A 16,870-nucleotide genomic window follows, 5' to 3' on the forward strand; every position below is an offset into this window, starting at 1 on the left:
CTAGAGCTCTATTTATTCAGAAAATTTTGCATGAAGTCTTCTACAATTATACAAACAATGGAGATCAAACAAGAACAGGAGAGGCCACAGCCCTGCTCGATAGCTTGCCTGGGCAACCCTCACAATCAACTACACTGGGCAAGCCCAATGTATTCACCTGGATGAAACATTCATCAAATCGATACATACATGCAATGACTGTTTTGATAGTAAGAAAAAGAAACCGTTTAATAATAATAAAAAAAAACCAAAGTGATTTTTGTGGCTTAAATGCATGCTCTTCCATCTTCCTATATTTCATTACATATAATGTTAAATGCTTCAAAAGAACCAAGACAAACAAATAATTATAAGAAAACAAAGTACACAACCATGAGAGATTATCCAAGACACTACTTGACAAGCTGTTGTAAATTGATTCCCCAACATGAAGCTAACTGCATCATTATCTGGACAGGGGTAGCCCCTTCCCAATCCTCCGGTGGTTCCACTGCAGAAGCTTCACGAAGGCTCAACAAGATCTCTCTCTTCCCTTCAACAGGGATGCTGAGGACGTCTGCTCCATTTTCTATGACCAGATCAGTCAACTGCAAACAACATTCAGTATACACGGTTACAGACATGCTACTATTATATTAAAAGGCAATACAACTTTGTGCTGCAAATGATGTGCAAGATGAAATGGTGTGCAACAGACTGTATATTATGCATTCAAGAGTGGCCTGTACATGAAGATGACATGGATGGACTGGGCAGAAGATTCTAGACAGATGAGACTGACTGATAATGTTCTGATAAACTAATGGAGTGAAGCAGAAGCTCCTGAGACCGGTGAGCATTTGGATGTATTTCAAGATCATGGTTCTTTATGATTTTACATATATTTTGAAATTTGAAGTTTGCGAGTTTCTAATATCTAGTGCTTGATTGTGCAACAAAATTACATTAATGTCCTCAAATCATAAGACTCAAGTAGAATTTTCTGAGGGAATGTTTTTAGTAGAATTTTCAAAATTCATGTCTCTCTGTGCCGCTGCCATGTTACAATTTGTCCCCTTATAAAGATTCCATTTTCAATAACCAAATACCTCCTAAAAAAATCTTAACTTTTGAAATTAAATCATGACTCTGAGAACTGATTTTCTGCCAAATCTGCAGATTTGAACCTTGAACAAGTGTAAAGGTTAAATACCAGTAAAAATCCTGGAAAGTGTGGCGCATTCTAGCATGCGTCCAACCCATTTACAAACCTAGGCTTCCTCCTCTCTCCTCCACTGTATCATGGACCTCTATGAATTAATGGTACAATTTGCTTTGCAAGAATTAGTTCTATTTCTCAGATTCAAACGTAGAGTAGGAAAAAAAAAGTGAGATTGCTACTAAAATAATATTCCAATGCCTTGTCCTCCTTCCCTGCATGCTTACATATATATAGCCATGCAAAACCGTGCAAATGTGCACATAAATTGTAAACAGGAAAGTTCCCATGCATGTACAATTGGTTCCTTTACGTAGCTACTCCGTTAAAAAGCAGCTTCACAAACTTCACATATTTTTTGTTCCAGTCTAGATAAACAGAATTTAGATAAAACAGCTGTGGAAGCAAACTTCCCAGAAGCATCATGCAACAAGCAGCCATGCATACATGCATTGAGATATCTCATGTAACATATCTTAGACATACTATCATAAACTATAATCATATTAACCAATAGTTTCCAGACAGAACAACAAATTTAGAGACATACCTGTTGAAGCCAGGTCAGAGCTATATCAAACAAGCTTTGTTCCATAAGAAACTGTCCAACCACATGCAAGACTTCACTTGCTATTTCATTGGAAAGTTGATCGACAACTGGACCAGATTTATCCATCAACTTTATGAGTAATATATCATCACTTGTAGACAGAACCTCAGCATATGCTGAATCCATGTCACCAACATGAAGCGAATCCATAGCACGGGTCCAGGAAGCCCAAAGTGGACCCCTTTCCTGCCCTGGGTTATCATCTGTCAAAGCTTCAGCATCCAGCTCCGGCATAGCTATTCGTGTTGTGATTCGAGAGGTCCCATTATCTTCGCCAGCCACTCGGATAGCTTCCAACGTAGCCTCATCCTTTGACGCTTGCCAAACACTTCTTGCAGAAGGACCCTCACCAAGCCTAAATGGTCCTTGCCCCTTATCCCAAGCTCGCCTGGCGCCAACTTGATCACCATCCTGTTCAGTTCTAGGTACCCTAACATCAACAGAAGCAGCACCAGGACCTCTCCTCGAGTTCATGACTCCATTTCTTGGAGCAGTATATGCATAAGGATCCCGTGCTTCAGCATCTGATCTCCAAGGGGGATCTCTTCCCCTATATCCAGAAATTATACTATCTGATGAGAGATACCTTTCTGCAAAAGGAATCCATCCATCACCGCCCCTGCCAAACTTTGAGCTTGAATAGTCATGAAGGCCATTATATTTGGTTGAGGACCTACCAGGAGATGCCTCAAAACCCAGCATCATGTTAACGCCTCTCCTTCCTGATGATATTGCCAAATCTCGTGCCATCTCCTCAACAACCCTCTCAAGACCCCGAACTCTGTTTTCTAGTGTTACCATGCTGTCATGGGAGCCTCCCATAAAATCCTGAAATTTGTAAAACAAAACAAATAGAACATGTAATAGCAATTTGCTGGCATAGATGCGAATTAGATAAAGATAGTTGCTGATTAAACAATGCAGTATAAGATAGTCTCTTCATCCCCAGATCTACATACTCTTATTTGATGCTTTATAAAATAAAGATTTTATTTCTTGAGCATTAGTTGATTTTTTAACCTTATCTAATTAAGAGATGTTCATGTTCAATGTCCAAATGACAATTAAAAATGTTCAGCTAGGATCAGCAGCACATAGCCTGTAATAAAGACCTCACTTGACAAAAACAAGTAGGCACATTATGAATTCAAAGGAGAGAAGTTGTTTTATTAATGCTTCAGCTGAATTTCTTTGTCTAGGGAAAACTTCGTCTGAATTTCATTCTCATACGAGGGAACATGCATGGAAATAGATCTGCAAGCACACCATGCAGAGCTAACCTGAGGGACAAATTAAAACCTGGGATAAAACAGTTATTGAAGTCTCTGGCTACAAATTTAAGTTGCCGGATGTCATCTGGGAAAAGGAGAACAGGGATGTTTCATCCAAAATTGTAGAGAATTTTCTCAGGGTGAGTCTTAAGAATGTGCAAAACACACATAAGATGCTTGTTTCAAGTTTCCTTTATCTATAAATGGCGGGTTTCATGGCAGTCGACAATGTGCATGTATTCACATTATACACTGCAGAGATGCTGAAGAGTTGGAAAGCTACTACAAGATTCAAATGGCACTTCTGAGATTACCAAGAGGTCTTGCCCATGCATATAGTCTAGAAGACCAAAAGAACATATTCTATTGCAAAACCCAGCCCTTCTGTTTACTGTATCAATTGTCAGCATATTAGATGGTGAACCTCTATCCAGCTTGATGTAGAAGAAATACTTTTCAAGAATCCACAAAATACAAGGTGTATTTCAATGTTCCACTAGCTTCCAGTGTCAAGACAAAGATGGTTTAAATTGGAAACTTAGGGCATGTTTGGATGATTGGGCTGAACTGGTCTTTTTTTTTTCTCCCTATGGGATTCGGACCAGCCCACTCCAATGTTATTCCTAGGTATTTATGAATATAGGCCTAACCCAGCCTGTAATCTTATGATCTTGCTAGTTGTACCGGCCTAATCCATAAGTCCTATAGGATTTTCAGCTAAATCATCCAAATAGGTCCTCAAAAGGGCAAGCAATATGTAAGGTCGGCATATAAGCAATATGTGCTGTGTAAATCTTAATATGTTGTAGCATTTTCGAGAAGAAAGGAGAAAAAATGATCTCTCTATATCAGTAGCATTGTTCAAACATAGATGACAAGAATCATAACATCGCTTCAGAAAATACAATAAGCAACTCCAAAAAGTTAAGAAATGTTAGTTCTGATGAATTTGAAATTCAACAAGTTCATTCATCAACCCTCTTTTTCTTTCTTTCTTTTTTTTTTTGATGATGTATCTTTAGAAATTTCAAAAAATGATCATTTAGATCCATCTGACACCAGTGCATCACCCCCATCAATTTGGACACCACCTTCGATATACTAAGCATAGAAGTATTACCAATTGAGTGGTTTTCAGTCTTCATCTATTTTCCACCCCAAACCAACAATAGAAACTCCACAAACCTCCTAACTTTATTTCCAGAGTTAGTTCATTCAATCCCATTAATGTTTGTCCCTTCACCCATCTGCTATCTTGTAAAAAAATATGGCGCCACTTACCCTTCTTAAATTAAAAATATTTGGGACTTGTCTCCAATTCAATGCTTTAGGGTTAAGCCATTCACCATATTTAATTTTCAGCTGACCCCTTCAAGTTTTATAGCCAGCAAGGGATTAGTACAATGAAGGAATTGCTATATTTTTCCTTTTATAGAATTAGTAAATCTGACGTGACAATGAAGCTTGTTTTCCACAGGTTACTGAGAATTTTGCTGTTCCCAAAGTTTTTCATGAATCAGCTTCCAATCAACTAAACCACATTGTTCCTTTAATGCAAGCAATAATCAAAAAACCTCATACTGGTTTTGCTAGCTCTAGCATGGCATCTCTTAGGTTGATCCCCTAAAATGTCAGGATTGAACACAAAATTTTCTCATGTTAAAATCCAGCTTCACAATAAATTACAGCATAGAAAACATGAATGGTATGTTGCCAAATCAATTTGGTAAATAAGAACACTCATTTTTCATGGCCTATCGAACAAAAGCCTACAAGAAAACAAAAGGAAAATAAATTGCAATTAGACAAACAACTGATATGATGGTACTAAGACAATCGCTGGTAAGGCCATCGAGCATGTAATGCACCATATCTGTTTATCTATCCCCTCTCCCCCCCCCCCCCCCCCCCTCTTCTTAATCTCCTCATATATATTCCATCATGTATAAATAAAAGGAACATGTGCAAAAAGTTCACTGACTGTTATTTTGGATAATAGAACTGCAGCTATCAACTTCATTTATAAACAAACCTGCAACATGTTCACGAGATTGGTTTGTTGCCTCTCCAATTGTGATAACTGCCTTTGAATGGCCAACCAATTCCCTTTGTTGTTCATGAAGGACCCTTCAGTTTGGCCATCACCTCTGGTGATATTCACACGGGCAGAGGGATCCTTCTGACTGACTTCAATCCTATCCTCAATATCAAAAGCCCTTGCTTTTGAGTCATTAGCCCTAGATCCTCTTTGTTCTGTCCACTTATCCCGAGCAAAATCATCAGAGTGTTGTGGCCTATCATATTTCCCTGATCTTTTCTCGGCATTCTGATAATTAGGATTGATGCGTCCATGAGTGTCGTTCGACTCACGACATGTCAAGCCATCATGATTTGGTATGCCCCGAGAATCACTATCAGACAATTCTGGTTTTTCTTCACCTTGTGAGTGGGAAGACTGATGACAGCTACGAGGTACCACAACTTCTACAGGCAAGTCATCTGAACTTCTTGTTTCAAGTTTTTGGAAAAATTCTGGATTCAACTCTTTGTCGGTTAAAGTAGGAGGTCTTTTCTTTAATAAAACTGCTGCTTTCTCTGGTATGCTAGTACCTTTTCCTTTGGACACAGGATTAGTAGGTGAAGAACCAGCAGATGAATCTTTTATGGATTCTGATCTTCTACAACTGGAATTTGACCTTTTAATCTCTGACTTTTCTTCAGTATCAGGTGATTCACAATTTTTACCATCTGCAACAAAGGGTGTAAATCGAAAATAAATTCAAGTAGTACTGTATCATGGAGAAAAATAAAAAAAACAAACTGAGAAAGAAGAACAAGACAAATAATCATTGTATAATACAGACTTTTTAAGTCTTCTGAATTTTCATCTTCTCCCTTTCCTGTAATCTTCTTCCCCTTTCCTGTAATCTTCTTCCATGACAACAATGCCTCTATCATGCTATCTCTAACAGGTTTCACCTGAAATGCAGACAACATTTGACTAATTCATTTAGCAGCCTGACATGAAAAAATAGCAACATCAAGCTTATTGAACAAAATACTTTCACTATAATATATGGACTTCAAAACGATGCATTTGTAAATAAGAAAGCTACCTTATCAAAACGGCAAGCCTCAAGAGCAGCTATTGTTGGAGTAGCCCCATCGGCAATCAAATGGCTTGAAGAAGATGTCAACACACTCAATGTATCAGCTGCTGCCTTACGGGTAGCCCCAGTCACTATTCTCAAGGCATTCACGAACACTTTGCAGCATTTGTTGCATATTCTGAGGACTAATAGCTCCTACCTGAAACAGATTTATATAGTAAGTACTCTTGCTACAGATCAATTAAATTTGTATAGCTACTTTTCCTTCAGAATTTTAGAACTAAACTTCTTCTCCATCATTGATTCGAGATGGGCCATCAGCTTCAACACTAAAACTGAACAAACTATGGTGTTAATGCAGAAGCTACCGACTCAAAACACATAAAGATTTATTTACGTATTAATTTTATATGGGCAAGATTTCTGTTTTTCAATATGTTTGATCCATCAGCACTTGGAAACTTTATTGGACGGCAAAATGCACATTACTTAACTTTTGAAAGGGTCAAAATACATCTATCAGCACGCATCTAAACTTGTCCAACATTTTCACTTAGGATGGAGTTGCATTCACAACGGAGACGGTTTAAGTGGCTCATTTATGATGAGATCATGTATCGTTAGATACAGGAAAATATCAGAAAGATTAGAATCAAAACCTCGTGACACCAAAGACAAACAATTGGAAGAGAAATACAAGAAACAGAATGGATACCTAAAAGAAAACAATGAGAGCAATAAACAAGATCAAGAAAACCCTGCTGACTTCTAGACGCCCTGTCTGGAGCAGGTTAGATCAAGCAACAATCAACTCGAATAACACAGAGCTCATTTGCTTTAATAAGAAAAAGGATAGCTTTTTCCTTAAAGAAAAAAAGAGTTACAGATCCCATCTCCTTCAATTGGGCGATGTGGGTTCTCCTGAATTCCGTGGTAAGAATCCACCTATAGGAGCCCAAGAATCCCCTAAAATCACAACTTTAACATAAAATAAAGAAATAGTGCCCATCAAAAACACCTACATTCATTTTCTCTGTTCGGTAAACTGAAATCTAATCACAGGACAAACCTGAGCCAAGCTGGAAACGACCAACAGAAGCGCTCCCTTGGCCAGAAAGCTCTGCCCGCCAAGCAGCTTGCAGATCCTGGGGCACAGCCCTCTGAAACGCCGCCCCAGCCATCGCCGGCCGTCCCCCTTCCCCATCCCCGCCACCGCCGGCGCACTCCACCACCTTAGCGAGGCACATCGCCGCCCCGGCCTGCACCGCCTTGTTCTGCTCCCCCATTGCCTCGAACAAGGGCTTCACAAAGAGGGAAACGACGGGAGAAGAGGACCCACCGCCGCCGGCAGCGGCGGAGGTGTCCTCACGGTTGTCGGCGGCGGCGGCGGCGGCGGAGGGGCGGAGGTAGATGGAGGCAAGGGAGCCGGCGGCGTCGCGGCAGGCGTCGCGGACGGAGGAATCGGAGGCGGGGTCCTTGAGGCGGCGGACGAGGTGAGCAATGATCTTGGGGAGGTGGGCGGCGGCGGGTCGGGTTGGAAGGAGCAGAGGAGGGCGAGGAGACGGAGTGACTCGCGGCGGGCGACGGTCGGAGTCTGCCGGGAATTGGGATCGGGAGGGGGGGAAGGGTCGTGGAGGAGGGAGTTGAGGAGCATGGGGACTCCGTCGGAGGGGAGGGTACGGATGATCTTCTCGAGGTCGTCGACGGCGATCTGGTGGGTATCGCGGTCGGAGAGCTTGGAGAGGGCGGAAAGGATCCGAGACTTGAGCTCCACCATAGCCAAATGAGAAGAAAGCGAGGAAGAGGAGGACTTGGAATTGGAGGATTGGGAAGGGGATTTTGAGAGCTTTGAGGAGGGTTTTGAGATGGTAGTGGCCATCTTTCTTGGCTCTACTCTAGAGAGAGAGGGAGAGAGGAGTTAAATTAAGGGGGAAGCGAAATGATGGGAGGCATTGGGAAAAGGAATGGAAGAGGACTTCTTGTGTGAAGGTTGGAAGTGGGAGATGTTGAGTGGATTTAGTAATTGGGAGTGAGATGTGTTTAAAATTTTATTGGAGGGTGTACGTTGTAGGGGTCGAGAAAGAAACGGGAATGAATGAGAAGGGGGTGAATGAGGCTTGTAGTTCGCTACCGCTATGGGGAGGAGATTGGGGAGGGGCAAGGGTTTGAAGGAGAATGGGGGGGGGAAGAGAGAAGACGGAATTTGAGAGAGAAGAGGGAAGAGTGTTGGGAGTGATGAAATTGAGTGAATCACAAGGTTTGGTTGAGCCCACAATTGGGTGTGAAGTTTGTTGATGGAACACAATGGGGTGGGAAGTTAAAACGAGGATTGAGGTGCAAGCCGGACAAACCAGATTGGGACGGAGGGAGGCCCCACTGTGGGTTTGGGATCTTTGGTGTATCCACTACCGAAAGCGAGAAAAGGCGTATAATCAAAGAAAAAAATTACGGTGGCATCTTCCATATTTAAGCTATTTATGTTTAGATCCTAAAGATTTGAAAATTATTAATCCTCGTTTCTTAAATTAGGCATCAAAATCTTAAATTCGCTGCAATTTGGCCCAACTGTCTATTTTTGTTATAAAATATTATTACTTGAAGGTCACCTATAACTTTTATAAAATTTCAGAACTACCCTTCCCGCTAAGTTAGCAAGATGATCTTCTTTTGGCACAAACGATGAAGGGAGGGAGGGAGAGTTAGAAGAACAAAGTACTTTGAGTATTGTGCAAGCGAATAAATGACAAAGAATTGAGCATTTTAAGATCTATGCAGATAGATGGATGAAAAGGATTGTGCGCTTTGAAATCTATGCAAGCAGATGAATAATAAAGGGCGAAATACTTTAAGCTTTGTGCAAACAAATGACGGAGAACGAAGTGATTTGAGATATGTATGAGTGAATGGACAATAAAGGCTGGAGCGCTCTGAAATCTATGCAAAAGATAGATGATAGAGGATGAAGCACTTTGAGATCTGTGTAAGATGGATGCATAATAGAGGATAGAGCGCTTTGAGATCTAGGGCAGACGGATGAATAACAGAAATAAAAGCTTTGAGATTTGTGCAGATGGATGCATAATAAAAGATACAGTGCTTTGAGATCTAAGTAGATGGATGGATGATAGAGAACGAAGTGCTTAGAGATCTATGCAGGCAGATGAATGATAGAGGACGAAGCGCTTTGAGATCTATCCAAGCAAATAAATGATAGAGGATGGGATGCTTTAAGATATGTGCAGGTGGATGGCTGACAAATGATGGAGTGCTTTGAAATCTGTGTAGATGAATAGATAATGAAGGATAGAGTGTTTTGAGATCTATACAGGCAAATGGATGATAAAGGATGGAGCGCTTTGAGATCTATGCAGGTGAATAGCTGATAAAGAATGGAGGGCTTTGAGATCTATACAAGCGAATGGATGACAGAGGATCGAGCGCTTTGAGATCTATGCGGTTGGATGGATGATAAAGGATGAAACATTTCAAGATCTGCCATGATCTGGCCTCTTTGAATCAAGGTTTATTCTGTCTTTCTTTTCATTTCATTAACAATGTCAAGATCCAGATAGATGGTTAGACCACATTAAAATGAAAAGGAAGTTTTGGTGGTGAATTAAAAACTTCTTTTATTTTTGAGGTCTAAGTGTAACGGGCCCAAACTTGAAGAGTGTCCCTATAAATTTTTCTCCTAAATTAAAATTTATAGTCATTTGAACTTATGAAACGGCCATAATTAACATGACATTTGATAAAACTATCAATATATATTCTAAATTAAATACATAGGTCAGCAGTAATAAGAAATGTTAGGTATGTAACTTGTGTACATGGCACTCAGCTCCACAACTAAGATAAAATTTCTGCTGAACAAGCAAATGCAATAAATCTCCTATAGTAAAACCTTGGCCTGCACCAAGTTGACTCCACGCCCATAAATTTGGCCAAACTTTATGAATTAAATCATCAAAACGGGCTTCCACCAATTTTTTATTACATTCAAGTGGTCCTATTCGAAGTCCTATTTAATTCCGGTTATACTAAAGACGATGGACCGCAGTAGATCCCAGTGTCATTTGGCTGTTATGGAAGATGTGCCATCCACCCCTATGACACCATCCTTGGATTGCCCAAGAATGTAGTAATTGGAGTCTTTCAGTGTATAAGCCGCACACCGGATCACTCGCGTTCTTTTCCAGTGTCAGGTGAGCTAGCCTTTTTTAAGTGTCCTCTTCCAACTCAAATGGCATTTATTTACTAATTTCTTGGTGCAGAAGCGGGTAGATGGGACCCTGATCTCGTGATATATATCCAAGTGTCAATCATGTGAAAGAATTTATACACCATTCTTAAATCAGCCCCCCACCTAACAAGCACAACCTCTCAACCTTCACAAGCTCCCACGAACCAATTCCTACATCCTTGGCTCCGAGCTACTCCATGGAAGCTAATGTTGCTACTTCTTACTAGCTGGCTAGTTGTTACTCCACCAAAACTCGAACATATCCTCTCTCTCTCTCTCTCTCTCTAACATGAATTATATGGACCACTTACAATGCAGTCCACTACGTTGCCAAATAAGTTGGGCAGTCATGCTAGCAAACAAGATCTGAGACATGATTGACCTTAAGAATGGAGTCTCTGTTTATGTTATATCACTTCATTGGAGTTTTGGAAAGGTCCCTCTTATGATCAACATTTACTGATGTGAGAATGTTAAAACTGAAGGCCATGTGCAGGATGTAATTAAAACGATAGGCCATATTTTGAGGCAAAGGGATTCCATATGTGCACATCTTAAATTAAATTTTCCTTGTCCAATACCTAATGTTGCCGTTGAAAACCGACTAGCCTTAGGCACCGTGGTGAGAGATGTGACAACACTTTGGCTGGCACGTTGATCGGAATTGGAGAAAACGAGCGATGCTTGGTCGCTGCGGCTGAGATCCTCGTCGAATAGCAGCATCTCGACCTGAACCAACACAAAACAAGAAAGTCCTCTTACCGGAATGAATCCGACGGGGACCCTCCGATACCTAAGTTAGTAGTTCTCAAGAAATAGAAGGAGGCAATCTCTTTGGTTGTAAAAGTGTTCTTCTTTTGCTGACCTCTCCTCCTTTGTGTATATTAAAAGGAAGAGTTTATTTGCCACCAGACGATGTGGGCATGTGGGTTGACCAAAAGTAGATGGTTTGAGTACGACCTAGATATCGGGTATGAATTCTTTGCACATGGACGACATTCCACCTGTCAAATCAGTGATATCGTGATGATACTGGGTCCCCTAGTAAGGATGTGACCAACTGTAGAGAGCTCCCGATAGGCAAGCTCAACGATATGGCATCGGGCCCATCCGGTGGCTGCCCTCAATCTGCTACGTGTTGGCGTCATGGCATGTTTTGATTGGTTGGTCCTTTTGATGAACTGTAGCCGGTTTGGAGGCGTATCATTTGCCTCCACTTTCGCAATCCGAGCCAAGTATCATGCTCGGGCTGTGAAAGTAGATTTTGTAGAAGGGCCGCTTTAAACAAAGATCGCCAAGCTGTATTTATGGTGCCTTCTTTTTGGGGAAACAGAGATTTTTTAAATCCCACATATATGGAGGACATGGCCCCACTATTCTTTCCAGAGCACTATAATCATGGGCGAGGCGTCCGTGAGTTTAATTGGCATCCAAGTCTTGCGGTGAACTGAATAGGTCGTCTCAAGGCGAACGCCCAAGAGACACGCATTCGAGGCTAGGTGAAGTGTCACTTCGGAAGAGGTTGCTCAAACCCTCGATAAATATGGGAGGTTGTTGTCGTAACCCATTTACCTCATTTCTTTTACTCTCCAGAACTCGGAGAGAAAGAAGGTATGAAGTTGCAGGGTTTAACTTGTGTACTCCTATTGCAACTTGCAAGGTTCTCCTTCCTTGTTCCGACCAGAATCTTGCTATTGTTTTCTGGTGGGTTATTTTGCTTTTTTCTCCCCTTGTCGTCTCCTTCTTTCTGTTTTCTTCTTCCTTTTTCTTTGGACCCATCTATTGGAGGTCGGTCCTCCGATGATGAGGTAGTGGGTCAGGGTTCTCCTAACCAAGTTTCTACAACCTCAGGAAAATTCATCCCACTATGACTACTGTCGAAAATGCTCTCAAGCATATTAGGCTTGGCATGCCAACTAACCTCTCTAGTTTGAAAACAGCCTAAGCAAAAGGCCGGCCTCCACGCCGAAGGCTTGGTATGCCAACCGACCTCTCTAGGTCGAAAATGGCCCAAGCATAGTCGAGGCGACCCAAGGAAGGTTGCTTGTCCACAGTTGGCTAGCTTGACTACTTTCTTCACCCAAGTCGGAAAGAATGGCTCATACTCAGAAGTCGGGGGGCAACTGATTTGGCCAAAATCTGATCCTCCCATCACAGGTCGACACGTAGCGAGCATTTTGGAAAGATCTAGATTTCAATTCTTTTCGAATCCTTGGCAGGGTCCACAAATTAGACAAGAAGATATGGCAAACCCTTGATATTTGCCCCCAAATCATAACGGATCCAGGCTCCCTTCTCTTTAAAAACAAAGATAGGAGGAACAAGAATGGGAGAGAGGAGGAGCAACTAGAGGCTCCTAAGCACAGAAAGTTTCCAATGAGAGGCTCTCAAGCTTTTATGGCAATAAGCTCTTGTAGCTACCTCTACACCTGACTCCTCTTCTAGGGCCATTCCCACACACTATCTCATCTCCAAAAGGGATCTGAATCCTTAGTGATCAGGATGCAAGCCCTACGAGGGTAGGACCTGAGACCTCCAACTAGAGCCTTGCCGAGCTCACAAGTTGAACTCCCAAGCTAAGCTACTAGTCTACGCTCCTAATACGTGCATGCTTCATGACTAGGATGTGACTCCCATAAGGCTAGGACCCGTGACCTCCAACCAAAGCTATGTCGAGCTCACAAGTTGTGCTCCCATGATGAGCTCCCAAGCTAAGCTTCAGTCTGCGCTCCCAGTACGTGCATTCTTGGTAATCAAGATGCGAGTCTTAGGTGGCCAGGACCCGTGACCTCCAACCAGAGTCATGCCGAGCTCACAAGTTCAGCTTTGATGTCGAGCTCCCAAGCTAAGCTCCCATACTGCACTCCTAGTACGCGTATCCTTAGTGATCAAGACACGAGTTCTAGGAGGCCGGGACCCACAACCTCCGACTAGAGCCATGCAGAGCTCCCAAGCCGAGCACCCAGGCCATGCTCCAAGCCGAGCACTCTAGGCCGAGCTCCTATTACGAGCTCCCAGGTCGCGCTCCAATGCTGAACACTCAGGGCGAAGTACTCTAGGCTAGACACCCAAGGCCTAATGATCTAGGAAGATCATTTTACTTCGATGCTTTCTATTCTCTTGTTATTTCATGCTGTTGTTCTAAAGTATTGCCTAATTTAAGAATTGGAGGAGGCCCGGCTAGAGCCACCCCGGTGGGCCTTTTCTTATCCACGATACTCCACAATAGTTGGTGTTTCATCTTCCACCATCGTGGATCGAGCTAGTTAATCTGCACCATCCTCACCTCTGGATCATCAGAGTATGGTCGGGCTGGATTTGGGCATCAACACCTAAAGCTAATGTGTTATATATTCAAAATCCAGTGCTGTCAACCTATGGACACAAGAAGGACAATGGATCTCACCCAAGAATGACATGTTACTTTCTTATAGACAGGCTAACATGTTTTTTTTGGACTGATATATGGCTCTGCAGGGACTGCCACGAAGGCCCCTCCATGTGGTTTATATTTTTAAGGATTAGGTTCAGATTGCCTAGCAATTGAAAAGATCCAGATTACACTTCCATGATTGATTTCTCATGTCGTTCAGTATTTTGGATAAGGTGATTCCAAAATATAGAGTTTCTCTTCAGTTTTCACCTTTTTTTTTGGTGCCGGGGAGTTAAAAACATTCACTACAATTGGATGAAAGATAAGTCTGTTATGGAAATGTTGGACACTCCGACCTTAAGCTAGACCTTCCTCCTCGACCTTGGACGTGAACGAAGGCCAACAACTCTAGCTCCAGTCGAGCAACCAATCAACCGAGGTAAGCGAATTCAGCTTCGACCGAAGAGCCGATCAGCTGAGGAGCCATCATCCGAGAAGAACAATTCATATGTGTCGACAACGATCGACAATCCTAACAACTGACAGTCCTGACAGCCTGCAGTTATAGCAGTACTGCGGCCCGCGCCTCACTGGTGTTGCCCGCCGCCCATGCAAACTGGCACCCATGCGTCGGTCGTACGATCGGCCGTTATCTGACCATCATTGTACACCATATTAGATCTGGTAACGACAAAGTGAACTTTCCTATATAAAGGAGTAGCCCGGAAAACATCATGTACGCATACAATATTACTCATAGAGACCACACTCTGCTGAAATTCTCTCTCTTTTGCACTTTTGTCTTATTATTCTGACTTAGGCATCAAAGGGTTCTCGGACAAAAACTCTCCGACAAAAAAACTTTTTGCAGGCCACACACGGAGGAGATCCACCTCGGCACCTCCGTCAACCTACTCAGCCCATCTCCAGCTGATCTCAGGGTCATCCGAGTTGCGCTCCGATCTCGGCCCAAATTTGGCGGCAAAAAAGCCTATTGCATCCGCTCTAGTGGATTCAACCAGCAAAGGAGTAAAATCCTCTTGCCACACTCACTATTTATTTTGGATTAATCTTAGAGAATAAAATAATGCTATTTATTTTGGACTACATTAAGGACACATGAGTGCATTCATTGAGTTCCAAGTCACAAACATCTTGCCTCCCGGGTCGCCTATTCTACCATCCTCGCGATCTTTCGTGGCAAGTTGGCAATAAAAGCTTTCGTAGAAGATGATTTGTAAAGGGTCAAATATTAAATACTTGTACTGGGGGCTAGATCTCAAATGTTAGATCATTTGGTCAACCATAAAGCGTGCATTCCGGTCAAGACCTTAGAGGAAATAGTCTGGCGTAGTTTTCTAACTCAAAAATCTAATTGAGTCAATATCAACGGGCCATCTGTGACAGGGTTTCAGAAGAAACAACGGTGCATGAAATATCTTCCGTTTTCAGTTATTCTTTCTAGGAGACAAATTATATGAAGGGATTATTTTGAAAAATAAACTTAGAATTTATAGTTATACATTTTGGGCGATGGAGCTCGATTGGTAACTCAATTAAATTTATCTTAGAATATTTACATTTAAATCTGAGAAATTGCAGGGTGTCAACTTGATGGAGTTGGTGAAGTCTTTCAAATTGATATCGCAGATGCAGGTTCGAGTCGATTTCGGTGAAAGTAGGCTTATGGATTGCGCCCAAATCTCATCATTGTCTCCTACGGGGTCAGATCCATTTGGTGTTATTACTACATCTGGCCAACAAACGGGCCAGGCTCAACTCAAGGTACCACTTCATTTAGTCAAGCTCGGGTCGGCCTGGTCTGGCCTTCAAGCCAACTTTCTAAATCGAGTCTGCTACTTATCGGGCTTCAGACTTCCAGGCCAGACCCTCGAGGAGATAAGAAAAGCGAAGAGAATACTTTTTTTATCTAAATTTCCCGTGATTCACATTATGAAGATGGTCTCGTTTCCATGGAACTCTGATCTTTTCAAAATCTTCGGTCCTCTCTGTATTTCCTGAAAGAAAGTTCTTACAATATCTGCAAACAGCCTCATATTGAAGCCTACAGACTCCAAGCTCACAGCTACCAGCAGAGCAAGAAATAATCCTGGATTGCAACTCCATGAACTTCTGGCCTGTCGCCTCCATATACCTTTGCAGCTGAAAGGCTTCTTTCAATAAGTGCTCGAGTGCTTCAGTTTGCTCTTTGGTCCTGCCAATTTGCGAATTCCTGCTACTTCCAGATGGGTAGTTCCCGTGCTGACACAATAAGAAAAAGAGAAGAAAAGGTGAGTTTGCATCTTAAATTGTCAACAAAAATCAAGAAATAAATAGATATTAACCTGAAATGAATTCTTACCATTCTCTGGCACAAGTTGTCAGTCTTCTCTTCCAGACGTTGATACCTTTTTACATGTTTATTTAGCAAAGCTATCATTATCATGAACCCCTTGCTGCCTCTTCTCATCAGCCTGGGTGTCTTGAGGAGGAGATGAGAGATAGAGTTACCCTGTTCGGTAGTCTGGCGGACCAAGATGAGGAGGGCAATTTTGAAGAGGAGGAGGAGATGAGAGATAGAGTTACCCTGTTCGGTAGTCTGGCGGACCAAGATGAGGAGGGCAAGTGGACCGATGGTGGTTGATTGAGTAGGGCTGAAATCGGATTAGATACACATAAGATACCAATATGCTTATTTCCATGTTTCTTTTGTTTGATGAACAGATGCAAAAGTTTATATCTATATTTATTTTAAACAGATATGGATATAATTAAATTTTATGACCATAGGATCAAATAAATTACAAGATGGAAGGCAATCAAGTTAATAGCATATTAATATCGTCATTTATTTCTCTTAAAAATTCATAATTACTATATAAAATTAAATATAATTATAAATAGAATCGGATATTCAGATATGGATGGAATAGTCGTTTATTGATATCTATATCCATTTTTCTTTTTATACATAGTTAGATACTTAAATTTATATCCACATTCGGATATAAAAATAGATTTAGACAGATGTTATCCAATCCAATTTCATCCCTATGATTGAGGCA

At 41.7% G+C, this 16,870-nt stretch overlaps 1 protein-coding gene across 1 annotated transcript; it reads right to left on the reverse strand.

The window, feature by feature from the left end:
* Nucleotides 1-150: 150 nt before the first annotated feature.
* On the reverse strand, nucleotides 151-8,467 carry LOC103695861 (microtubule-associated protein TORTIFOLIA1). The gene is given in 10 exon segments (XM_008777291.4): nucleotides 151-587; nucleotides 1,749-2,398; nucleotides 2,486-2,636; nucleotides 5,112-5,827; nucleotides 5,944-6,058; nucleotides 6,196-6,312; nucleotides 6,314-6,388; nucleotides 7,259-7,357; nucleotides 7,359-7,717; nucleotides 7,720-8,467. Coding segments are annotated over 10 exon segments (2,826 nt in total). The 5' UTR covers nucleotides 8,069-8,467; the 3' UTR covers nucleotides 151-392.
* Nucleotides 8,468-16,870: the final 8,403 nt, after the last annotated feature.

This window comes from Phoenix dactylifera, chromosome 11 (genome assembly GCF_009389715.1).
Source record: "Phoenix dactylifera cultivar Barhee BC4 chromosome 11, palm_55x_up_171113_PBpolish2nd_filt_p, whole genome shotgun sequence".
NCBI lineage: Eukaryota > Viridiplantae > Streptophyta > Magnoliopsida > Arecales > Arecaceae > Phoenix > Phoenix dactylifera.